The sequence below is a fragment of the Vipera ursinii genome (genome assembly GCF_947247035.1).
Source record: "Vipera ursinii genome assembly, chromosome: 2".
NCBI classification, from domain to species: Eukaryota; Metazoa; Chordata; class Lepidosauria; order Squamata; family Viperidae; genus Vipera; species Vipera ursinii.
The window spans coordinates 85,076,445-85,102,986 of record NC_139513.1 but is presented as its reverse complement, the minus strand read 5'-3'; the positions used below and the strand labels follow the sequence as shown (position 1 = coordinate 85,102,986).

Sequence of the window (26,542 nt, the reverse complement as noted above, 5' to 3'; positions counted from 1 at the left end):
TCCTGCAACTTCCAACTTCTTGCGGGGGGGGAAAAATCTCACAAAGTTGGAATTCATTGATCTTTTTTTCCCCCAAAAAAAACTTCTTTTGTTTCCCTGCACGCGGCAGTGGAGGTTCGCGAAGGAGAAAGAGGACAGGGCTGAAAGTCAGGTAAGGAAAGAAATGCAATTCCTGAGGGAAGCAAGGTCATCTGGGAGGTAGCGTAGCAAACTTTACAGCTCCATGGGGAAGGGGCAGCCAGCATGGGTGCTGATGGCAGGATGCCAGCTCACTTCACCACCTTCCCTCCCCATGCCTCCAGCACTCCACCTGCCACTTTGGTCAGCCTGGCCACCACCCAGCACAGCTGCCCGGGGCTACAGAGGCTGGCATTGGAAGGGCACGTGCATACCGCCTGCCCACTAAGGCGGCTTCCCCAGATCCCCGGGGCAAAGGCGCCCCCCTCCAGCTAGAGGAGTGTCTGCCTGGCCACCCCCACCTTGGTGCCCTTCTCGCTGCTGCCCAGCATGGCTGCCCCAGGGCTGCAGTGGCTGACCTGGCATGGGAAGGGCACACAGCCTGCCTGCCCACTTACCTTACCGATAGGACCGCCATTGCCAGGCCTCCCACGCCATTGCCATTGCTCGTGGCAGGACACCGCATCTGCTTCATGCTGTTGCCATTGCTTGGTCCAAAGGAGCACGCAGCATCCTGCCTCGAGCAACAGCAATGGTGTGGAAGGCCTGGCTATGGCGGTCCTACCGGTAAGCAGGGCTTTTTTTACCATAGTATGCTCAGAATGGCGTTCCGGCACCTTTTTTTTTGCACACACACAAAAAAAAAAGTTGAAGGAAACTGTTCTGGAGAGCCAAATTCTCCTCAGGCAACCAGGTTGCAGAGCACCAGAATGCATCGCAGCGACGGAACTTCAGATGGCTCAAATTGAAGGAAATGCGATCCGTACAGGCTAATTCAAAAGTGGGAGGGTAAGAAGGGCCAAGTGTGAACAGGTTGCCCAGCAACCTGCTTAAACAAACTTTCAGCTCCTGGTGCGGGACGCCTTGCCTTTTTTAAGCTGGGAAGTTGAAAAAAATGCTAAAAAGAAGGCAATAGAGTGTTATCAAGGAAAATGTATGGATATAGCCTGCAGACGTTTAGGGAACCTTTATTTTTCATACACTGTTCAATTTTTGTTTAATGCCATGGTGATACACAATCAAATGTAGTCAGTCTTTTTTTTTTAATCCCAAAGCATCTGTTTGTTAAATACAGTATAACAAAGTTTTGGATGATGGAATTATTTTTTTTATCTAAGGATAACTAATGATAACAGCTCTTAAATCTGTTATTTTGTTTTATTTTTGCACAAAAAATTGTATAATTTGCATTTGCATTCATTTTACAAATATAATATGTTGTTAAAATGTATTGGTGTTGAAGCAATTAGTGCACACATATACCTAAAACCAGTTTATTGCACTTGGCAATTGTACTAAAAAAAACCTCATTGTCAACCAATATAATTAATTTAATTTGAAATCAAGTGAAAAATTGATTTAAATTATTTTATTAAAACAAATTAATGGCAATTCTTTTATAAGAAGTTGCCTCAAACAAAATGAAATTTAAATACATTGTGCATTGTGAATGCTTTCTATTGCATTCCTTAAATACCATACTTATTCTATCTTATCCCAAGAGACCTTGAGTATTTTTATGGTTATCAATGAAACAGGAAGATAAGGAAGAATGCTTTGGAAGCATAAGAACGTAATTGCATTTCTAAATGTCCTATGGTCATGGAAAGAAATAGTGCATTACAGAGGAATCTGATTTGTGGTGTGTGCCATGTGTTCAAGTAATGTAGCTTGAAAAATAATGGCAGTTGCATACATACATATGGCATGGTGCTTTCTTCAGTCAACAAATTATGAAGCCCACCACACCTCATAGAACTACAATATGCTACTGAGGTGCTCATCTGGATATTATATAGTATGAATAATATTTACCTTAGAACATTAGCATACTTGAACAAAACAACTGGAGTCATCTGAGATTTTTATAAAGCTATCAGACTTTACACCAGGACATGACTCAATTAATTTAGAATCCTTTTTGCACACAAAAATAAAACCATATATACAACAGATGAAAGGCCCTTTGCAATGCAAAAAATGGATGTCTCTAGATCAGGCATATCAAACTGTTGGCCCGCGGGCCAGATGCGTCACAACGAAAGCACGCCCACCCCATTGCTGGCAATGGGGAAAAAGTGTGACACATCGTGCGATGTCACATGATGTCGCGAGTTTGACATGCCTGCTCTAGAGTTGAATAAATAAATTCTAGACCAGGCCTGTACATGCAGCCTACCAAGCACCCTTGGACAGAGCACAGACTTTTAAAAAAAAGTAATAAAATCACCACCACTGCCCTGAAAGTCATGTTGCCTAGTGCCTCCATGGCTTACCATGACCACAAGCTCCAACACTGTAGATGCTCCTCTAGTCACCAAATCATTGATTAGCCCACCAGCATTCCTTTGCAGACCACAAAGATTTTTAATTTATCAGTGTGGGTCTTTCCCTTCTACAAGTTGCACAGACCTCTTCTAGATTTTCCTCTTGCCTTTCCGAGTTAACTCCTTGGTCTGTCATTGAGCAAGAATTGACTTTGTAGGGAAGCATATTATCATTTGATGTATATTTAACATATGTTCTACCTTTATTTACCGATTATATAATATTTGTATGCAATCCACATGGCGAGGTTTGGGGCAACTTACAATAGAAAAAAATATATTTTTAAAATCATAAGATTAAAACATTACTTTTTTAGGGGAATTACTTTCGGGGAAACAGAGTATCATGCAGATTGGACAACGGATCTTAACTCAAACTGTTTCTCTCTTTACAAATATGGCAACTTAATGTGGTCTGGAGAGTGGTTGTGCACAATCTGAAAGTGATATAGTGTGACACGATGTGGTTGCATTGTATTAGCATGTAACATTTGCACCATTTGAATTTTCTGACTACTCAAGTTGGTACCTTCCACAGTTATTGGAACAATTCCTAAAATGCGCAGATTCTAGTTATTCAACAAAGAATTTGAGATGCAGCAGTTCCAATTCAACGAAAGCAATTTAAGTTTGGAGAAGCTGCACTACAAAGCATGGTAAAAAGCATACCTAATTTTCACTGCTATCTTAGACTTCCCAGTTAGTATTAAATCTAGAACTCAGTATTTGGCCCATCAGAAGTGCAATCCAGATTAAAATCCGGTATAAAACTCAATCCAAAATAGGTAGTTTCCCAATCCCTACAATCTCTATCTTTCTGGATTAATTTTTCACTAGCTCACCCTCATCTTTCTCTAAAAACTCTCTAGTTACCAGTTTTGTTTTTAAAGGTTAGTTTAGAGCAGGACAATTGGTCAAAAATAAAGATGAAGCCAATTTCAGTATTATCCAATTCCATGACTGTATGGTCTTCCCTCCTTAAACTATACAGGTAGTCCTTGACTTACGACCACAATTGAACCCAAAATTTCTGTTGTTCAATGAACCATTTGTTATGTGAATTTTGCCCCATTTTACGATTTTTCTTGCCACAATTGTTAAGTGAATCACTGAAGTTGATAGGTTAGTAACAAGGTTGTTAAGTGAATCTGGTTTTTCCATTGACTTTGCTCGTCAGAAGGTCGCAAAAGGTGATTACATGACCCCAGGACACAATGCTGTTGTAACTTGGAACAGTCACTAAATGAACTGTTGTAAATCGAGGACTACCTGTACTTCCATCAGTATATTTAACATCCACTTTTATATTATTTTGAATTTGAATTGCATATTTGCTGCAAGCTAAAATGGATGACCCCAAGGACACTGTTATTCAACCGACAAGACTTGAGTAGCATCAGTTTCTTCATTTAAAACACAATTAGCATTGTTCCTATTTTGATTGCCCATTTACCCATATGCTGGACTTTTTAAGATACAAAGATCGAGTTTCTTATTTATCTACATAAAGGCTCAAAGGTATAGATTTCATTTTTAAAAACCTGCTTCATGTACATTGCATTTGCATGGGCTCATCTGGGGACAAACAAACCTTACCAGATCAGGATAATCAATAAGTAAACATAATTTAATGGCGCCTGAATTTTCCATCTCCAGCAGTAATAAACTGGCAGGTCAAATCAACCATCCATTCTTGGACTAGCTTGTTTCACAGGGAAGACTCAAGAGTGCAGTTGACTTTTAATGTCACCAACACTAAGGAATCCCAAGTTATATGGGCAGATGGCAGCATCAAATCTCACCAGCTAAGACTCTTCCTCCTTTCATGGGTACAGTATATCCCTTTCTTAAAGAATGTTACCGGAGGCAGATGGGCGTTTCTGTCTTTCCTGTCCCCACACTGATTCATTGGCCCCTCAACACCTTGCTACATAAGCCTGCTATGGCAATCAGCTGTCACCTACCACTTTAAAGTATTCAACAGGTGCCCTACTTTAGTTCTGCAATGGCTCAGCAGTAGAAGCAACAGTTCTGAGAATAAATCAGCAGTAAGCAGGAAAGGGGAAGAGACGAGAGGAGTTTCAGGACAGCTGCAGTGTAGCTTGTTTAGAAGGACATCATAGGTAACATATACTATTAGTGCCTCCAAGAGGAAAGCTGTCAGTCTTCTCCCATTATTCCCCATAGCATTAAATTACAAATAGAATAATCTAGTATTTCATCATACTAATCTGCCTTGCACCAAACAATCCAGTCCTCCAGTCTTTCATGTTCTATGCCAGACATGTCAAACTTGCGACGTCATGTGACGTCGCGCAACGTATTGGAGCTTTTTCCCCCATTGCCGGCAATGGGGTGGGCACGGTTTTGTCATGATGCATCCGGCCTGTGGGCCGGCAGTTTGACACCCCTGTTCTATGCCATCAAAGAAGGGACAAAAGCAAGTTGACACCAAAACCAAGGAACATGGGCAAAATAATTCACTCAGGACTGGTGCCTTCCTAGACATGGTACACAAATGCTTTCCCATGTGTTCATCCAATGGCATGGCTGTTGTGTTAATAAAGCAAGGACTGTGTATCATTAAGAAATGGCTGATGAGCTGTTAAACATTACAGCTGAACTCATTGCAGGAAGCGAGCTATGTTAGTCTCTGGGGGGAGGGGGGAAAAAGGAGCCCGGTAGTACCTTTTCCTACTAACAAGGTTTATTAAAAGACATATTAAAAAGTATGGAAGCTAGATTCCTGATTTTTATTGAACAGTCAAGGAATGCAACAGAGTCTATGGAGATTCTCAGTCATCCAGGTCATGGTTGTCCCAAAGGTGCTTTTTCTCAAGGCAACTGGACTTTCTTTTTTCTGTTTGAAGAAATTTCAAAGAAGCTTCAGCTCTGACTGGATCCTTCCACTCCCCACCATCCAGTCAGAGCTGAAGAAGCTTCTTGGATGGGAAGCAAAATGTCTTCAAACAGAAAAAAGAAAGTCCAGTTGCCTTGTGAAAAAGCACCTTTGGGACGAATGCAACAGAGGTACCTCTGGAAAGGACTCGGTCTATGTCCTGGCCATTTTCTTGGACCAGAATGGGACAACTCCCTGTAGCCAAAACGCTACGGCCAATTTGCCGCGGCCAACTCACCACAGGAAAACTAATCATGGCCAACTTGCTGCGGGACAATTCAACAATTCAATTAAGTATTTAAAATAATTTTAAAAATATTTTAATTTTTGCCATTCACATTTCATTTTGTCCCTGCTTTGGCATCCTTTCTTTAATGATTCAATTCCACTATTTCTTCAATATTAGTATAACTCTTGTCCTGTAGCAAGTTGCCCCACTATGTGTTGGCCATGAAGAGCTGTCCAGTGGCAACTTTGCCGGAGTGAGTTGTCACAGACCCTCCTTGGACATTATGTGGCAATTCAGCTAGTACTATTCTACAATATTGCACTTTACTATAAAGGGAGCCACCTGTGATTGCTGCAGAGTAACCACCTTGGTATTATTGGCCAAATTGTCTTGCCTGCTCCATTCAATTGTACATTAATGAAATTTAACTGCACTATCTCGGAATGGAAAGCAGTGCTGTAGAGTTCCTGTCCTTTGTCACACTACTATTTGAATGTTCCCAGTCAGACACAAGATCCTCTTGAGCCAAGTCAGTGCTTACTGCTGTCCACACACCCTCACCACCTGTTCCTGCCATCATGTTGCATTCTAGATGAGCATCACCCTTTTGCTAGAGTTCTGTAATTTATTGCAACCAACAGCAAACTAGCTATAGAGAAAGGAGAGAAGAAGCAAATATGTGGCTAGCAAGGAGGAAGCGGGGAAGGAAGGAAATCCAGTAGCGGAGATGGAAGGCAAACAAGGCTACCAAGGCCCCTGTAAAAACTAGAGAAGTCCTGGTTTGCAGATTCCCAAAGTTATGTTGGTGACTCAGGCAGCATACAAAATCTACTGTATATAATAAAAAAGTATATCAATATTGCTGTAGCAGGGCTGGCTGAAAGGCTTTGCAGGAGCCTTGCCGGCGAGAGAGAAATGGGACACTCAGACAGCTGCGGCCGGTTTGGGCGCAGTGGGCATGGATCGGGTGGAAGAAAAGGGAAGGGAAGGGAAGGAGAAAGGGGTGGGGGTGGGATGGTTGTTGTTGCCGGGGGAGAGACCAGGTGAAACCAGAGAGGAGTTTGGGGTTCTTTTATGTGATTCTGTTCATAGAAATAAAGGGAAAGAGAGAGAGAGAGAGAGAGAGAGAGAGAGAGAGAGAGAGAGAGAGAGAGAGAGAGAGAGAGAGGGAGGAGGCGGAGTTTTATCGTTTTCCTTTGCAGGGGATATCCCGAGCGAAGGGAGGAGTGAGAGTGAGAAGAGAGAAAGCTTTCTGGGGTTTTTAGACTTAGGTTTTAACTTGAAAGGAAAGGGGGGGGGGAATTTGGCTCAGAGAGACCTGGGACTACGAGTGCTGACAGAAGAGGAGGAGAGGCTGGTTGCTACTGCTTTGGAGACCAGCGGCCATTTGAACTGTGATCTGTGCAAGCTGAGGACCTTGCGGGGAGTTGCCCTCGTGGGGCGAGCTGTTGCTGCGGAGCGCTGACTATCTTGGACCATGTTTTCCGTTGCTGCTGGGAGCCAGAGGGCTTCCCCCTCCCTGTTCCTCCAAGCGGTTGCTACAAGCTATTGATTATTATTGCCATGACTGCCAGGGGGTTGATGAACATTGCTACCCACTGACTGCCGTGATAGGGGCAGCTCCTTCCTGTGAACCTCTTTGACAACGAGAACATGCCACCCTTTCACTCCGTGTGAGCTCCCACTGAAAAAAAAGGGATATTTGGTCGCCGCCCCGAGAGCACGGCTGCTAAGCACAGCTAAAGGGGGTGGGCTAGGAAGGCCTGGGCTTTGGCGGCCCCTGAGGCGGTGACGCTACATTGCTAAGGTACAATGTCCAACAAATTGCTTAAGCAATCCTGTTATTTTGTATAACAGCAAGAGCAAATGTGAAGCACCAAATGATTTGGGGGCTTCAAAGAGTACAGCAACTGATTTGAAGATCATGCTTGAATTAACTTTTTCCCCCATACAAAAACAAAGAGTTCTACAAGTTAGATGCCTCCAACTCCACCAGCAAGTGTCTAAATAAATTGCAGAGATACAAAATTGAACATGAAAAAGTACCTCCTTAATTCATTCATGACTTTGAAAGCCTTTCCCATGTGACAAGGATTGATGGCCACTGTCCGCTGATCCTTATCTCCATCTGCCTCAGGTGGTTGGGGCCACCTCTTGATGCTAAAGACAAGAAAGAAAAGCAAATAAACATTCCCTTTTAATTTGAAAGATCCAAGATAAATTAAGATTAAAAAATTTAACATGAAATCATCATCTCATTTGTTCTCACATATTATAAGTGATCACAAGTGTTTAGCTTACACAACCAGCTGTCCCTACTATGCCTGCCCAGTATAACTGGAATCCTATTTTAATATCGCAACTATGCCAAAGTGAATGCTTTTGATGTAACTATGTGAAATATGTGCTCAGAACACATGCACAAATTCTTTGTGGATAGCATACATGAGGTTTTAAAGAAGTATGCATATGTATGTGTATTTTTTTTAAAAAAAGTATTCACATGGAAAGCAAATGTGTTTAACTCTGACTCTGAGATTTACTAAGAATAAGGTAATGCCGGCAGATCAGTTTTTCTGTCTAAATCTTCTTGAGGAAAATGCAGTCATCATCCTTTTTGATAAATACAGTATGTCATCTGCATTAAAAAGTAGAAAGTCAGTCATTGGAATTACAACTGATCTATTTATTGCACCTGGAAAAAAGACACTATCAGGAAATGGTAATAATAATAATAATAAGTTGGAAGAGACCTTGGAGGTCATCTAGTCCAACCCCCTGCTCAGGCAGGAAACCCTATACAATTTCAGGCAAATGGCTGTCCAGTCTCCTCTTAAAAACTTCCAGTGTTGGAGCATTCACCACTTCTGGAGGCAGGTTGTTCCACTGGTTAATTGTTCTAACTGTCAGGAAGTTTCTCCTTAGTTCTAGGCTGCTTCTCTCTTTGGTTAGTTTCCATCCGTTGGTTCTTGTCCTGCTTTCAGGTGCTTTGGAGAATAGCTTGACTCCCTCTTCTTTGTGGCAGCCCCTGAGATATTGGAACACTGCTATCATGTCACCCCTCACCCTTCTCTTCGTTAAACTACACATACCCAATTCCAGCAACCGTTCCCTATATGTTTTAGCCTCCAGTCCCCCAATCATCTTTGTTGCCCTTCTCTGTATTCTTTCTAGAGTCTCAACATCTTTTTTACATCATGGTGACCAAAACTGGATGCAGTATTCCACCAAGGCATTGTAAAGTGGTATTAGTACTTCACGCGGTCTTGATTCTATCCCTCTGTTAATGCAGCCTAGCACTGTGTTGGCTTTTTTGGCAGCTGCAGCACACTGCTGGCTCATATTGAAGTGATTGTCTACTAGGACTCCGAGATCCCTCTCACAGTTACTACTATTGAGCAAGGTACCACCTATACTATACCTGTGCATTTGATTTTTCCTGCCTAAATGTAGAACCTTACTTTTTTCACCATTGAATTTCATTTTGTTAGATAGCGCCCAGTGTTCACGCCTGTCCAGATCCTCCTATATTTTAAGTCTATCTTCTGGAGTATTGGCTATTCCTGCCAGCTTGGTGTCATCTGCAAATTTGATGAGTTCCCCATCTATCCCCTCATCCAAATCGTTGATGAAGATGTTGAAGAGCACTGGGCCCAGAACAGAGCCCTGGGGCACCCCACTACACACTTCCATGTAGATGCAGTTCCATTGAGGACCATACGCTGAGTACGACCTGTCAGCCAGCTATGAATCCATCTGGTGGTGATGCTATCTAACCCACATTTTTCTATCTTATCAAGTAGTAGGTTGTGATCTACTTTATCAAATGCCTTCCTGAAGTCCAAGTAAATTATATCTACAGCATTCCTCTGGTCCACTAGTTTTGTCACTTGGTCAAAGAATGTAATAAGATTTGTCTGGCATGATCTGTTTTTGACAAACCCATGTTGACTTTTAGTGATGACTTTGTTTGCATCAAGGTGTTCGCTGATTTGTTGTTTGATTATCTTTTCCAGAATCTTCCCAGGTATTGAGGTCAGGCTAATAGGTCTGTAGTTTGCTGGATCTATTTTTTCCCTTTTTTGAAGATGGGAACTACATCAGCTCTCTTCCAGTCCCCTCTGGTAGTTCCCCAGTGCTCCAGGATCTTTGAAAAATATAGTTCAGTGGTTCTGAGATCACGTCTGCCAGTTCCTTGAGAACTCTGGGGTATAATCCATCTGGTCCTGGTGATTTGAACTCATCTAGGGTGGACAGGTGCTCACTTACCATTTTCTTGCCTATCTTAACTTGCATTTCTATTCTGTTTTTATGGCACTGTTTTTTGTTAGGTTGGACTGTTTTTTTTCCCTTTGTGTAAAGACAGATGCAAAAAACGAGTTAAACAGTTCTGCTTTCTCCCTGTTGCTTGTCACCTTCTTGCCACTTTCCCCCACTAAAGGACCAATTATTTCCTTAACTTTTTTCTTGTTTTTATATGTTGAAAGAAACTTTTTTTGTTATTTTTGACTTTGGTCGCAAGCCTTAGTTCATTTTGAGCCTTAGCTTCCCTCACTTCATCTTTGCAGGCATGGGCTATTTGCTGATATTCTGTCTTAGTTATGTGCCCCTCTTTCCACTTCTTATACTTGTCCTTTTTATCTTTCAATTTATCAGAGAGTTCTTTATGCAGCCATGCTGGTTTCTTTTGAGAGCTGTTGTTTTTCTTCTTTGTTGGTATTGTGCTAGACTGGGTCTTTATTATCTCACTTTTCAAAATTTCCCAAGCTTCTTGAGTTGTTTTCCCCTTTAGGATTCTCATCCATGGAATTCTTCCCAAGGTCTCTCTAAGTTTATTGAAATTAGCTCTTTTAAAGTCCAAGACTCTAGTTTGGCTGTGTTCTATTGCTTGTGCTTCCAGAATGTTGAATTCCAATACTGCATGATCACTTCCCCCCAAGGTTCCTGTGGCTTCGACACTTTCTATCATTTCATCTCTGTTAGTGAGAATTAAATCCAATATGGCTAATCCCCTAGTCCCCTTCTCTACTTTTTGGGAGAGAAAGTTGTCTGCTAGGTTTATCAGGAATCTGTTTGATCTTCCACTTGGTGCGGAGTTTGTCTCCCAGTTGATATCAGGGTAATTAAAGTCCCCCATTACTGTTGTGATGTGCTTCCTACATACCTTAGTTAGCTGACTAGCAAAAAGTTCATCTATTTTCTCTGCTTGGTTGGATGGCCTATAGTATATACCTATGGCAATGTCATTTTTTTCAACTTTTATATTGACCCAAATGCATTCAAGTTTACAGTTTTCATCACTGTTGTGCTCTATTTCTGTAGAGATAAAGTTATTTCTTACATATAGAGCAACTCCACCTCCTCTTTTGTTTATTCTGTTTCTTTTAAATAATTTAAATCCCTCTAGCTGCGTGTTCCATTTGTGGGTTTCATCCCACCATGTTTCCGTAATGGCAACAATATCATATCCGCCCTCATTTCCCTGAATTTCTAGTTCACCCTGCTTACTGTTCATACTCTGCGCATTGGTGTATAGACATTTGAGTCCTTTAAGACTGACCCTGTGTTTACTTGCTACATAACTTGTGTGGTGCCTGACTTCCCCTATTTTCTTAGATTGAGGGGGACAGTGATGTTCTGTATCAATTAACTTACTGTCCCCATTGTTTAGTTTAAATGTTTCTCCAGAAAAGCTGTGAATTTATTGCCAAGTAACTCAGTCCCTTTCTTGGATGGATGCGGATCATCTCTTTTGTACATTTTTTCATTGGACCAGCTACAGACATCATGACTAATATAACCAAAGCCTTCTCCTTTACACCACTCCTTTAGCCACATATTAAATTCTGCTATACACTGGCTTTTTCCATTTTGCTCTTTATACACTGGTAAGACCTCTCAAAAAGTGAGCCTACAGCCTATTGTGCTGAGTTCCTGCCCCAAGCTCTGGAAATCATTCTGCACACAGAGAACATCCTTTTGGGACAGATAGTTAGTGCCAAGATGTACAATAGCATCCACATCACAGTCTTTGCTGGCATTGTTGACTATTTTGAAAATATGCTTCTTGTCCCTACTGGCAGTAGCACCTGGAAGACACCTGACCTCTTTTGAAATCTCTGTATCCTTTCCTAAATTTACATCCCTTATAATTGAATCACCAACCAGAAGGTAGCTTCTCTTTTTGGGTACCTTTCTTTTCTTGCATGACTGATGTGTAATACCTGATTCGCACTTCTCCCTGTCAGAAACAAGTTCATCTCGGATCATGGTCGCCTGCTTATTTGAGTTATCATCACAACTATCTTGACCTGTTTCCTTAATATCCCTATTAAGGTCAGCAAGAGCACTGTATCTGTTATGCAGGGACACAGCGAAAGCTTTGGGTTTATGGTTCACAGCTCTCACCCTGCCAGATCTTACGGTTGTCCACACTGCCCTTCTCCTGCAGGATCTTTGCGGTACAGGGGGCTGATAGCGCGGAGGCTCAGTAGAGTAGAAGGGCTGAGCTGAACACCTAATTTCTGCCTGAAAAGCACAAATTACGGACTCTAGATAAATAATCTGTCCATTAGACTAGTGATTTGTGTACAGATAGGACATTTTCCCAGTTTGAAAAGAGTGCTGCGAAAGACAGCTGCAAAACAAGTGTTGCACTGAACTAAGCCAGACATGCTGAGATGAAAGGAATCTCAGATGCACTTGCCCTGAATGTACCACCACTATTTTTGATTTTTAGTTAACGGCGCACGGGCCACTATTATGCTCCTCACCCACCTTAACTCATGGTATTGTAGCTTTTCCCAGCAGCCTCTGGCAGTTTAAAAGCAAAGAGGGTCCAATCAGCAAGGGCTTAGCTACTTAGCTACTCACAGTTTTTGTTTTTCCCCACGAAATACCCACATCCAGTGTTTGAAACCATTCACAGGACTCACAAATTTGAATGGCAATACAATTAACAACAATCACTCTGCAGCCACAATCTGAAGTAAAATATTCCACACTTCATTCACTGATATAAAAAAGCAGTTCATACATTTCCCTCCAATATTTTAGTGCGCTCTCAAGGTCAAATGGAGAGGACTAGTGGCATGAATGTACTACCTAATCCTAAAGCATCTGTTAATAGCTCTAAAGCAAGGCCATTTCTACTTACACTCTGTTCAGAAACAAACACAGGATCTTGCCAAACCAGTTCCATCAAAACAAAACAAAAAACACATTCACTGACAGCGCTGGCCAATTCAGCTCTAAGTAAACACTCCCTGAAAAGACAGAAGGCTAATTGAACCATTCCCTAAAGAGAGATGCCACTTCATGAGCCTGGGGAAGCAGGCTCACAAATCCAGTTTTCACTTTTAAACTGGGCCCTTAGCCACCATCAATAAAGACTGAGAACTGGGAAGACTGGGTGACTTTGCTTATATATACAAGGTACTGGAACCCTTCCTCCTGCTCCTCTGGGTTTTTTTTTTAAGGAAAGGAACTGCTTCTTGCCCTCATTCCTATCCAGCCTACCTTTCAGACACATTTTCCTATGTCAGCTCTCCAAGACTTGTCTTCCCTGGAAATAACCCACTGGTCGTCTCCCTCTTCTAATACAGGAAGTCCTCAACTTACAACCACAATTGAGCCCAAAATTTCTGTTGCTCAATGAAACATTCCTTAAGTGAGCTTTCTCCCATTTTACTACTTTTCTTTGCCACAGTTGTTAAGTGAGTCACTGCAGTTATTATTAACATGGATGTTAAGTGAATCTGGCTTCCCCATTGACTTTGCTTGTAGGAAGGTCGCAAAAGGGGATCACATGGCCCTGGGACCCTACAACCAGGATGAATATGACCCAGTTGCCAAGCATCCACATTTTAATCATGTGACCGGCTGCAACGGTTGTAAGCATGGAAAAACGGTCAGGAGTCACTTTTTTCAATGCTGTTGTAACTTTGAACTTGTCAGGGAAAATAAATTAATACTCCCCTATCAGAGGGCGATGAACCGTGGTTCATTCGACGCATGGTAAACATCAGGTAAAAATAAACAAAACCGAGGCATATTCTACTGCATATAAAACTTTAATTGAAAAGCAAAGAAAACTCCTAACTGACTACATCCTCTCATCAGACAGAACACAAAGAGAAGAAAAAAAGTAAAGTGAGAAAACTTTTGTAGACATGCGCAGTTAATAGCAGTTCTAGGCATGAAACCATAACATGGCTGGACATGTGACAATCACCTTGGCTACATTGATAAGATTACTATGCAGCTGGCAGAGAAACAAAGTGAGAACTGCCACTAAATAAACTGTTGTAAGTCGAGGACTACCTGTATTCAGTTCCCCCTGGTTCCAAAGAAAATCAGGCATTCCCTTCAAGGCTTCTCCCCCTTACAGGAGAAAAGAGTCTGGCATTCAGGTAACTTCTACAGCATCTTCCAAACCTCGCCCTTCACCGCCTCCTAGGCTTGTGCAAAATACCAGCACAGGCTACCAGGCAAAATGTCCCACAGTGGGGCTTTCTTCAGTGGATGGAGAAAAAAGCAATCAAGGTGGTTTTTATATACTTTGGCTGGTGGGACTAGAATGATAGCCTTGGATTGGAGGAAAAAGAGATGGCAACAATGGCAAATAAGAGTGATGGCTACTAGAGGGAAAAAGAAAGTGCAGCTGGACATTCAGCCCCTTAGAAAATAGGCATTCATATATTTGTTTGCTTGTTTATTTCCCATCTTTAGTATTTTTTATAAGTAACTCAAGGTGGCAAAGTTACCTAATATTCATTCCTCTTATTTATTTTTATTCCATTTATATCCCGCCCTTCTCCGAAGACTCAGGGCGGCTTACAAGCTTAGCAGTAGCCTTCATTCTATGTATATGCCTGCTTGTTAGGGCTTTCACACACACACACACCCAAGCGGCATTATTACAAAGTCAGCTTAATTGCCCCCAACAATCTGGGTCCTCATTTTACCTACCTCGGAAGGATGGAAGGCTGAGTCAACCTTGAGCCTGGTGGGACTCGAACCTGCAATAATTGCAGGCAGCTGGTGTTACTTAAGGAGACATTAGCCCACTGCTCCACCAAGGCTCTTTTCCCCACAACAACAACCCTGTGGAGTGGATTGGGCTGAGACAGTGACTGGCCTAAGGTCATCCAGCCAATTTTTCACGCCTAAGGCGGGACCAGAACTCACAGCCTTGTGGCTTCTAAGCCAGCACTTTAATTAGTAGATCAATCTGTGTCTTATTTGCTGGTGAGGCAACACTAAGATGTTCAAAGCAGCTTATCAGAGCTGAGTGAGAAATTTCAGTGGAATTTTAAGAGCAAAATCACAGCTATTGACCCGAAAGCAACTGATCCACAGGACCCAAGCATGAGAAGAAATGGGACATATTTCAGTAGGGCCTAACTCATAAAACATTTCGAACATTTTGCTTGACGTGGAAGAAAAGTGGGGAAAATTTACCACTTAGCCAAGAGGTAGAAAAACAGCTCTTTTCCCCACATTCGTGTTTTGAAAGCTTTAAAGTTACATTTATGTGCTTTCAGGTTATCCTGAAAGGCAAGTAAAACACCTTCCAATTAGATCAAAAGTTTTAGTAAAGCTAACATACAAAGCCTTTTTCTTCCAACTGATCTCCCTAACCGGTTTGCTCATTACAGGTAGTCCTCGGCTTCCATAGTTCATTTAGTGAGTGTTCAAAGTTACAACAGCACTGAAAAAAGTGACTTATGACTGTTTTTCACACTTATGACCGTTGCAGCATCCTCATGGTCACATGATCAAAACTGAGTTACATTTGGCAACTGGCGTGTAATTAGGGCAGTTCCATTATCCTGGGATCCTGTGGTCTCATTTTGCAACCTTCTGACAAGCAAAGTCAATGGGGAAGTCAGATTCACTTAATAACCATGTTACTGACTTAACAACTGTGGTGATTCACTTAACAACTGTGGCAAGAAAAGTCAAAACACGAGGCAAAACTTAATAACTTGTCTTGCTTAGCAACAGAAATTTGGGGCTCAATGGTAGTCATAAGTCAAGGATTACCTGCAATTGACTGTGACCATTTCAATGCCAGGAAGTTAAGATTCAGTTTACATGATGCAAATTTAAACGTATTTAAAAAGTGTGCTGCTTTGTCCATAACAAACCCAACAGCTTCCATCCTGGGCCAAGAATAAAATGCAAGAGAACTGAACAGATGAACTAATTGGAAGGAAGCAAATAAGGATGAGTTCTAAAATAAGAAATGCCAAGTACAATATGAACATTATATTTTTAATTTTTGGAACACTAACTGAGAAGCAATTTGTTCTACCTTGGATAGAAACATATTTTCTGAGCCCATAATTTTCATAATTCCCTATCAGACTATAGCACCTAATGAGTAAAAAGGAAATTATTTATAGAATATAATCATTTCCTAGCAAAGCAAGGAGATTTTTTTGGTGGGATTCAAATTCATAGACTCCACTCAAACCCTGACCCTATATGTTCACGATATACACAGCAGGAATCCACAGCATACAAAAATAAGAAAACGCAAAAAGAAACAATGGAAAAAATAAATTATACTTTACTATTTATAATCTCAGGAATGGAGACAGCCCTAATGTATATACTGCTGAATTCATAATGGATGCTCAATTCCACTGCAGACTGCAGTAACAATTCACTTTTTCACCCCAAGGCTTAGCTGAAGCAATGCTACAAAGGGTATTAAAATAGAAATATGCCTCTTTGGACTGGAAGCATTTAATCTCAATCAATCTGCAGCTCACGAACACTACTGAAATGCAATTAGAAAATATTGAAAATTGGCAATGTGGTAGTCCATCATTTGAATGTTATTCCAATATTTTAAAATTTAAGCTTCAACTGTTGAAAAACAAGAACCAAGACTCTATACACCATATAAAAAGTTGGGGGGAAAATCAGCCTCACTCTTTTACTCCATCATAACATGATGTAAGCAGAAAAATACTAACTCAAAGAATTGCTCATGACTGCCACAAAATAGTTGGCAATCCTTGCCGCATCCTATAGCAGCAGTCAGACATTTTTCTGCTAACAAGTACCAATCCTCCTATAGCCCAATTTTAAAATAGTCGAGATCTTCCAGGATTCTGACAATCTCATTGCCCCATATTCTGTAAGATTATAGGCACCTAGACTTAATTAGGATTGATTTTTTCCCCAATATGTTTTTAGGGAAATGTAAAAATGATAGCAACAAGTTAATCAAAATACTGCCCATGTGAATTTCAAATAAAAGTAAAACAAAGAACCAAAACACTTTAAATACCTTTCTAACAGTGTATTCAAGGCTCACAGCAAGAAATGAAGTAGAATAAAACCCTAACTTGAATTAAAAAAATATAGTTAGTATACCAAAACCACTGCTGATTTAGAAATGGACTTAAAAAGCAAAAAGAATTCAGTTCCCAAACTCAGAAATAAATAATTAATATAATTGAACTCATAGAAACTAAAAGCCTGTTAAACACAAAAAGCTTACTCTTACCTGAAAAAGCATATTTTACTGATAACTAATAACCATTTGAAAGTAAACAGACAACTCTATTTATACCAATCCACCAAACCTTCTTTGACTTTATCCATTGTTTGAATAGTATTACAGATTAAAATTTGGACAAAATTCCGATGCAGCAGAAATTGTCCATTAAATCAAAGTTTTATTATATTAGTTTATTTAAAACGATTGGATCCAGAATGAAGGCTAGAAGCTTTTACATTTTAGAAAACATTTTTCCCAAGACCTCTCTCTAGAGCCACAAAAGAAGAATTTCTGTTTTAGGGTAGTTGGATTTTTTTTGCAGTCTCTCCTTCTTTCTGCTTCTTTTTGTTTCTGTCTAAAACCACAAGGACCCGTCTAGTAATATGTTCTTGGCTGGGTCAAACTCCCCCTGCCCCATTTTTTTCTTGTTAGTATTTTTTAGATTTTGTCTTGTAACTTACTTTTTCTTTTGCACCAAGGGTAAACTGACCACTCCAATGGAAAAACTGGGGTTCCTACAGCATTTTTCTCCCTCTCCTTTCACTGTGCTTCTGAAGAACTTAAAGTTTCTTGGTGTTGTATGATTTAAACAGCTCTAATAGAAATACCAGGGACGCAGTGGCTCAGCGGGTTAGGACGCTGAGCTTGTCGATCAGAAGGTCGGCAGTTTGGCGGGTCGAATCCCGAGTGCCACGTAGCAGAGTGAGCGCCTGTTACTCATCCCAGCTTCTGCCAACCTAGCAGTTCGAAAGCACGTAAAAATGCAAGTAGAAAAATAGGGACCACTATGGTGGGAAGGAAACGACTAGCACGCATGTGCGGGGGAACCTTTACCTTTACCTTTAATAGAAATACCACCTTACAACAATTTTTCAGATATCTTCCTCCTGAACAAACTAACTTAACTAAAAGACAACGGAAAACATATGTTTTCTGGAGATATCGTAGCATAAGATGACAATAAACATATCCCAGACAGAAATCATAGACTGGAATGCTTTAGCAAACAAATCCTAACTATCAAAGGAAATTAACAATTATGAGTACTCTGTTGTGTTATTTGGATATGTAGAAAAAACAGTATGTGCTTATTCTCTTCTATCAGGAGGTGCTTTGCATTCTCTAAAGAGATTCTTCCAATAAGTTAGGTCCTAAATTTTGCTAAAATCATAGAAATAATTTATAAATGATGCATGTTATATTAATGACTTTGCCTTTAATAGGAATATATAACTGATTAACTGGGATAATTCAGTTAATCATTTGCTAATCAAGAAACAGAAAAAGATTGTTAGGGAAAACTGATTGCAAAACAAAACAAAAAGCTATTAGAAAAGTAGATTAAAAGTTAAGAGAAGGCATTATTTTTTAAAAAATATCTGAATCTGAAGAACTTTCATCCAGTGCTAATTTACCACTCTCAGCTGCAGAACAAAAGGCAGCTACACATCTAACAAATAAATTTAAAATTACATTAAATAATTTTAAAAAATGTTTTCATTACAAATGAGGAGACTATGGTAGTTGCCTCTTTTTCCTGTGTTCACTAATTGGGACAATATATTAATAATTAGCAGAAAAGGGGAAATCTCAGCTTTAGGCACCGGTCAGTTTTCCAAATTGCGAGAAACAAAATTAACTAGCTTTCGACACTGAAAAGCAGGGAACCTGCCAATATTTTTGGCAACATTAAAATATACTTTGGACTACAAAATGCATAATCAACAGAAAATCCATTGCAATGAAGGGTAGAATCTATGTGTGTATAGCTATTAAACATATTCCAAGGATAGCAGATGTGTTAAAACAATCTACATGCCATGCATACCTTCTACTGGAATAAACCATGTACAGACACACTCCACTGGAATGTCAGTTCAGAGTAACATGAAATGGTGGTAGAAGCCAAAGTGGATTACCCTTCTACAAGCTTAGGATTCTTGCCATGAACTGATTAAATGTAGATTTATATCTATATCATATATCTATAATGGAAACTGTTCCCCTCCAGAATGAGAGCAACATAGTCACATACATGTCTATTTACTAAAAAAAAAAGAGTTTTGCGTAACGGGCAAGGGAGAAAAAAAACAGATAAATGAAACAAAAGTGTGTTCTTCCTTCTCTAACCAAGCTTCTTTCTGTTCCTCAAAAACATTTTAGAAAAACACCCATTTGGAATTACCTAAATGCTATACAAGTAGCTTCACTAAAAGTGGCTTCACTTCACAAGTGGTAAATATACTGAGCCATACAAGACACTCAGAAGAAGATGCATTAATAATGTGATAGTACAGAGTTGTTAATGTGGGAAGTAAAAAAAACAAACTAACGAAAAACCCCTCGCCCACCCTGGTCATCCTGGAAGAAAGCAATGGCAAGCCATTCCTTATCTTGCCATGACAACTGCATGGATTTGTCCATTCTAGGTCACCAGGAATCAAGCTATATTGGAGGGCAACCTTTTTTTCTATCCAAATAATGCTTTCTTTAATACAAAATATGTTATTTTAATCTTAAAATATGAATTCTAGAGGACAGGTCATCCATCTCTACCTGCAGGCTAATATAAAATTAGGTGTAACGTGCTACAGTAATTGTTGTCAAAAGTCAGTAGAGTAATTGCCACACACATACATACACACACACACACACACACATATATAAAATGAGTGGACAACAATAAGATTCTTCCCCCTCTCTAGTTCTCATACCCAAAGTATGGATTTCCTTTCATAGCAGAATCTGACAGGAATCTGTTTTTTACTTATCAGATTAAAACACAATTATCCTCTATTGTACTTTCAAGGAAATGAATGTTATCATTCTAATGCAAAAGGTTATTTTAATCACTGAAATGAGCAATCCATTTCATTATTTGAATTTGAATTTATGGGGAGAAGTAAATAACTGCTTTTTATTCATGTGCCCATATGCCTATTGTTCCATGTTAATTATGTAATTAGTTAACTATGGTACAACTGTAAAATCACTGCTTGTTCTAAAATACTTACGTTGATTTTTATTGATTTATTCGATTTATACCTGCCACTATTTCAACTTTCAGCAGTTAACAAAAGCAATATGAAATCAATAATACAATAAACTTACAACAACAAAATCACAACATAAAATTTAAAATTATAAAATAAAATCTATTAAGGAACAAATCACTGAGATAATTTCTTCCTCCTTAGGATCTCCAAAACAATTTGATTTTTAAAAGCTTAGAGAAAGCCAATGTATGTGGTCAATCTGATTTCCAGCGAAGACTATTCCATAAATATAAACAGCCTTCCCCACTCAGAAGCAGGATCTGAAATCCTGAACCTGTCATTTCACAAAAGCTTTTAAAGGCGTTTAGGCATGGATCTATCTATCTATCTATCTATCTATCTATCTATCTATCTATCTATCTAGCTAGCTAGCTAGCTAGCTAGCTAGCTTCATTTTAATGTTTAATTGTCCTCTAGGAGTGATCAGTCTGAGAAGCCAATTTTCCTTCTGTATATAAGCGCACACACTTGACTTCTAGCAATTGTCTAAACAAGTCCATGCCATTTCCTTGGTAAGATTTTTTGTTAGTGGCTTGTCGCTGCCTCCTTTCTAGGTCTGAGAGCCAGGGACTACACAAGATCACCCAGATAGCTTTGCACCTAAGGCAGGACTAGCACTCAGTTTCCTACTCTCTACCTGGTGCTTTAACCAATATACCCACTGGCTCTTCTGGTAAGTGGGAATTTTATGATGGACTTCATGTGTTATGACAGCCGTCTCATGAGTACAGGTAATCCTCAACTTAAGACCATAACTGAGCCCAAAATTTCTATTCTAAACAAGATTGTTGTTAAGTGAGTTGTTGCCCCATTTTACCTTCTTGTCATAGTTGTTAAGTGAATGACTGCAGTTGTTCAGTGAATCATGCAGTTGTTAGGCGAATCTGGCTTCCCATTAACTTTGCTTGTCGGAAGCCAGCTGAGGTTACAAATGATGATCCCGGGACAGTGTAACTAACACAAATACATGCCAGTTGCCAAACACCTGAGTTTTGATCACTTGACCAAGGAGATGCTGCAATGTTTCCAAGTGTGAAAACTAGTCACAAGTCATTTTCAGTGCTGCTGTAACTTCAAACTGTCACTACATGAATAGTTGTAAGTAGAGAATTAACTGTATCCTAATTACATGCTTTTGAAATTGTTTAAATATTGCCTACTACACTGTCAAGCCATGGTTTAATACTATAGATCACAGTTTGCCAAATAAACTACAACTGACTGGGTTCGCACACTGTACCTTGTCACAAACTATATGTCAAAAGGTTTGCAAAATATAATGCACCCAAAACATTTTCACCCTCCCTTAGTGAACCAGGCCATGGAAAGAGATAAAAAGAGGGTGCATATTACCAACTTTGAACTATGGTGCTGGAGAAGACTCCTGCGAGTCCCTTGGACTGCAAGGCGATCAAAACGGTCAGTCCTGGAGGAGATCAACCCTGACTGCTCTTTAGAAGGCCAGATCCTGAAGCTAAAACTCAAATTCTTTGGCCATCTAATGAGAAGGAAGGACTCACTGGAGAAGAGCCTAATGCTGGGAAAGGTTGAGGGCAATAGAAGAAGGGGACGACAGAGAATGAGGTGGCTGGATGGAGTCACTGAAGCAGTAGGCGTGAACTTAAATGGACTCCAGAAGATGGTAGAGGACAGGAAGGCCTGGAGGAAAGTTGTCCATAGGGTTGCGATGGGTTGGACAGGACTTCGCAGCTAACAACAACAATATTACCAACTTTAATAGAGCTAATTCCCAAGCATTAAAATAACTTGAATAGCAGCACTCTTTCCCATACTAACAACAGCAAAGGCAAGCAGTTGTTGTCCCTTACTGTACAGCAGTCTCTTGTGTGTTATTTTTTCCTAAACAAGTCCAAGTTAACAATGTAAAGAGGAAGTGCTTGACATATCCTGTTTTTTTCCAAGAGAGGCAAGCTTTGAGTCTGCATTGGATAGGAATGGCCACTGCTTCATCAATCTAAATTCTTCCAAAGTGAGGAAAAAAACACTTTTCTAATTTGACTACTGGGAAATAACAAGATAACTTCCCATCATATTTCATACATTACATTTCGAGCATTTAATAGTACTGTAGCGTAAGTTGCCACAATTGCATACTGACCCCAAAAGTTCTAAATGGATCCTTCAGACTCCCTTCAAAGGTGCAACATGACAAAGGGAATCATCATAAGAACAACACTTCCATTAAATTTAATTGTAATTAAATATAAACATAAATTACATCAAATTTAGTCATTGTTCTGGCCCTACCAACTTTTTAGATTTAGCTCTGAGTTCATAACTCATGGCCTTGCGCCCCAAAACTCACGCCTTCTGGTATAGATTAGTCAGCTTTTTATTAGATGTTAATGCTTCTTCATCTGGCATCGTACAAGTCATAGCTAGCGTTGGCTTTGTGTTTGCAATAATACCTTTGTAAACATACTGTACTTTTCTGAAGACTTCTCAAAAACGTGCAGGTTAAGAAGATCCAAAATAAACATCAAAGTGCCAAACATCAAAAAAGTAGAAAAATTACGGATTACAATGTTTTGGAAGGCATCATTTGGCACACAGCTGGAAACAAGAGTTCCGTTCTTTACTTATGTAATGAATTGCATAATTTGCTGTTGTTGAGTAGTGTGCAAAGCAAGAAGACTCACTGTGATGCACATTGTATTTAAGTCATACCTTATGATTATGGTTAAATATTAGGGACCCTCCAATGGATGATATGGAAGCTTCTCTTGGAAATCCGTAATAGGAAACTGCCCCCACTTGGGAACTACTATTCAGTCAGCAACTACCATGATAAAAACTCTTAAAGAACAGCAGTCACTAGCATCCCACACTAAGAAAGCAGATTGTGTGAATCTCCCCGGTGTAGCTGCACAAGAATGTTCCCATAGCAACGGCAAAGGCACCCACTCACACATATTTCCTGCAGCTTGAGATTCATTAAACCCAAACAATTTAACCTTTCACCTAGGTAATTGCCAAGCCACTAAGCAGGCATGCATATGTGGATTAAAAAGTGAATTGCAGAACAATAGTTGAAAGAAGGGGGAAGGGGGAACAGAGGCAAAAGGGAAAGCCGAATTCATGCACGAATCGGCAGGACTGAATCTAATCACTGCTCTTGTATGGTCAAACACACCCATACACGTACGCACTCCTCACCTCACCATCTTTCCGACGAGCGTTATTAAAACTCGGAGCACGAAGTTAAAAAGCTTTGCCCCGCCGAAAAGGAATCGGCTTCCCCAAATGACTACCGCTTTCGAAGATCTCCTAGAAATTGAGGCTCTCCAGAGGAACGGAAGGAGAGAGGGAGACACTTTCAAAGGGCCACCGGAGACAGGAAGTGTGCGCGCGTGTGTGTTTGTGCGCGTGTGAAGGGGGATTTGTAAAACTGATGAAAGAGATTCGCGATGAATGAACCCTTGATTCAAATAATAATAATAATAATAATAATAATAATAATAATAATAATAATAATAATAATAATAATAATAATAATAATAATAATAATAATAATAATAATAATAATAATAATAATAAAAGTCACCCGGGGCAAACGCCACCGCCTCCCCTAAAAGGGGGTGGGGTGGGGAAGATTCACCAGAGGTACCGTCTCCCAACGAGGGGCGGCGGCGGGGCAACCTCTCCGGCCGCGAACCAGAAAGAGACGCGAATAAACGGCGTCGCTTGGAGGTTACCGCAGCCAACTTTCGGGGGATGCTACCGAATCCGGCCGAGGCATCTTCCGCCAGGCTTCCGCGCCCACCCCTGCCGCCCGACGCAAGCAAAAAGGCGCCTGCCCTCTTAAGCCGAGCCACGCCGAGCGAGCCGCAACCAACCTTTCGTCGTCCATTGTGCGCCGCCGGAGCGGAGCCGGAGCCCTGCTGCATGCGCCCTTCGCCTCCTGCCCGCTCGCTTCTCCAGCGCTGCCGCAGCGAGCCGCTCGGCGCCCTGATTTGGCTGCGGCTCGGCTTGGACGCCTTCCTTCTCGCCCCTCCGCCGCTTCCTCTCACGCCTAAAGCAACAGCGGCAGGTTAACTTTGCAGCAGCCAGAACACTCCCTTCCCAGAGGTCCCCGCTGCCGCCGCCGCCGCCGCCGCCACTCTGCCTCCAGCCTCGGCAGCCCACTCCCTTCTGCCTTTCTTTTCTCCCGCTCCGAGCAGGCGGCTCGGTCTCCTGGCAACACCAGCTGTGCGGATAGGTACATTGCACCGCCACGGCCGCTGCATTTGCCCGAGGCGTCTTTTTGGCGGGGTTCTGCTCGTTTAAAAAAAAAAAAAAACAACCGACAAAGGGGACGAAGCAAACGCAGGGCGGAAAAAGGAAGGGAGCGATTTTTGTCTTGGTCCCGTGGTTTTAGGGCTAGGAAGGGGACGCCTGCTTCGGAACGCACGCTCCTTTACATCGCGCTTGTTTGGATTAGGTTATCGCCCTTTTCCAAAGCTCTAGGCTAGGTCAGGGGTCGGCAACCTCGGCTCTTTTATGACTCGTGGACTTCAACTCCCAGAATTCCTGAGCCAGCATAGCTGGCTCAGGAATTCTGGGAGTTGAAGTCCACGAGTCATAAAAGAGCCGAGGTTGCCGACCCCTGGGCTAGGGCAACCTATAAAACTCATACGTTTAAAAAGATGTGTTTTAAAAGGGGGGGAATGCCAGCATTCTTTGGAACAAATCTCGTTTTTAAAAACCGGCAGGGCCGTTGCAGGTATTTGTTGAGGTAAAATGTGCTCTATTGTGAGAATAACGATTAGCTTCGCGCATCCATTTTCCCTCGCTAGGGCCAGTTTTCAGCTTAAGTGAAAGCAGGTAAATCATTTTCGGCAACCCAGATAGCGTTTGTGTCAGCACTGTATACAGATTGTTAAATGTACAGCACGGGTCCGAGGGAAGGGACTTCCTTTACAACTGAAATAATGGCACCAACTCTCTTTTTTATTCTCTTTGCTCTTCCATACACATATGCAACTTACATTTCAGATAGACTGTCAGGGTCAGAGGAGTAAAGAAAATAGTTGGATGTGTGCATTTTAAGCTCAACTAAATCACAGCCTCACCAAGACATAGAATCAAAAGGGTTTATAGGCTATTTAATACCTTTATTCTCCAAGTCACATGACATAGGGATTAAATGCCACATGTTCAACTGAAATTATATAGATGCCTTGCTATACTTCAGGCTGGTTTAAAGCAATAGAATGAAGACTGAAAAACATCTTGCTTAAATATTTACTGAATGCTTTGGTCATACAAATACAAATGATAAACCAGACTGTTAGTTGCTATATGCTTTCCATATTGGAAACTATACTTTAAAATATGTTACAATTTTTACATCTTGGTATTTACTTGACACACTCAAACCAGGTGCTTTTTTTAAAAAAAACACCCAACCTTATTTTTTCTAGATTAGCACATACTGAGTTATAATCACTCATAATCCCATCTCATGCAGTTATTATATATTAGTGTATTTATTAGCTGAACAGTTATAAAACTAGAAAAGATACAACTAATTACCACCTCAAATATGGATGCATTCATTCAGTGACCAGTTACAGTGGTGCTGAAAAAGGATGAGTTATGATGGCTCCTTGAAACTGCAGTCACTTGACAACCAGTGCACATTTACAATGATTGCAGCATCCCAATCATGCGATCACCATTTACAACCTTCACAGCTGGTTTCCAACAGGCAAAATCAGTGTGAAGCTGACAGGAAGTCACAAGTTGTGGTCGCGTAACATTGCACTTACCACTGATTCAATTAATGACACCTGAAAGTGACAATGTAAGTCAGGCATGGTCACATGATGCTTCATTTTACAACTGCATTGTCTACGGTAGCAATGAAGCTGCCAGTCCCACTTGCAGTCTGTTAAGTGAGGACTACTTGTACACAAATGTGACCTTTACGTACCTAATGTCTTCTCCTGTTGCTCTTGCCAATAAATGAGTCCATATCATGTGGGGCTGCTTACTCACTAATTTTTGAAGGAATTTATACTTTATGTCTCTCAGGCAAATTAACTATTCTGTATTTCTGCAACCTTCTGCTTTCTAGCTTTCTAACAATTACATGTATATGTATATGGATCATGTCATCCTGGCAACATAGCAAGTGAATTAACCAAAATTGGTATTTATATATAATTCTCGAGTACAGAGATAAATATGAACTTTAGTACTTGCTAGGTTCTGTCCTATTATTCTTTTTCTAAGGTGACATACTGCAACCAAGCACCTGCCCTCTGGCATCTTCATTTGCAGTTATGCCACAGAGCACATGTACCCTACAGCTACCCTTTAAAAATAACAGAA

General features: G+C 40.7%; 1 protein-coding gene across 1 annotated transcript in view; it reads right to left on the bottom strand.

The window, feature by feature from the left end:
- KLHL3 (kelch like family member 3) overlaps positions 1 to 26,542 on the bottom strand; it is a 67,890-nt gene that overhangs the window by 36,248 nt on the left and 5,100 nt on the right. Inside the window, exons 2-3 of the mRNA XM_083351738.1 lie at positions 24,064 to 24,239; positions 7,679 to 7,792 (exon numbers count right to left, since the gene is read on the bottom strand). Coding sequence (XP_083207864.1) covers positions 7,679 to 7,792; positions 24,064 to 24,077 — 128 coding nt within the window. The 5' untranslated portion in view covers positions 24,078 to 24,239. The remainder of the gene's footprint in view (positions 1 to 7,678; positions 7,793 to 24,063; positions 24,240 to 26,542) is intronic.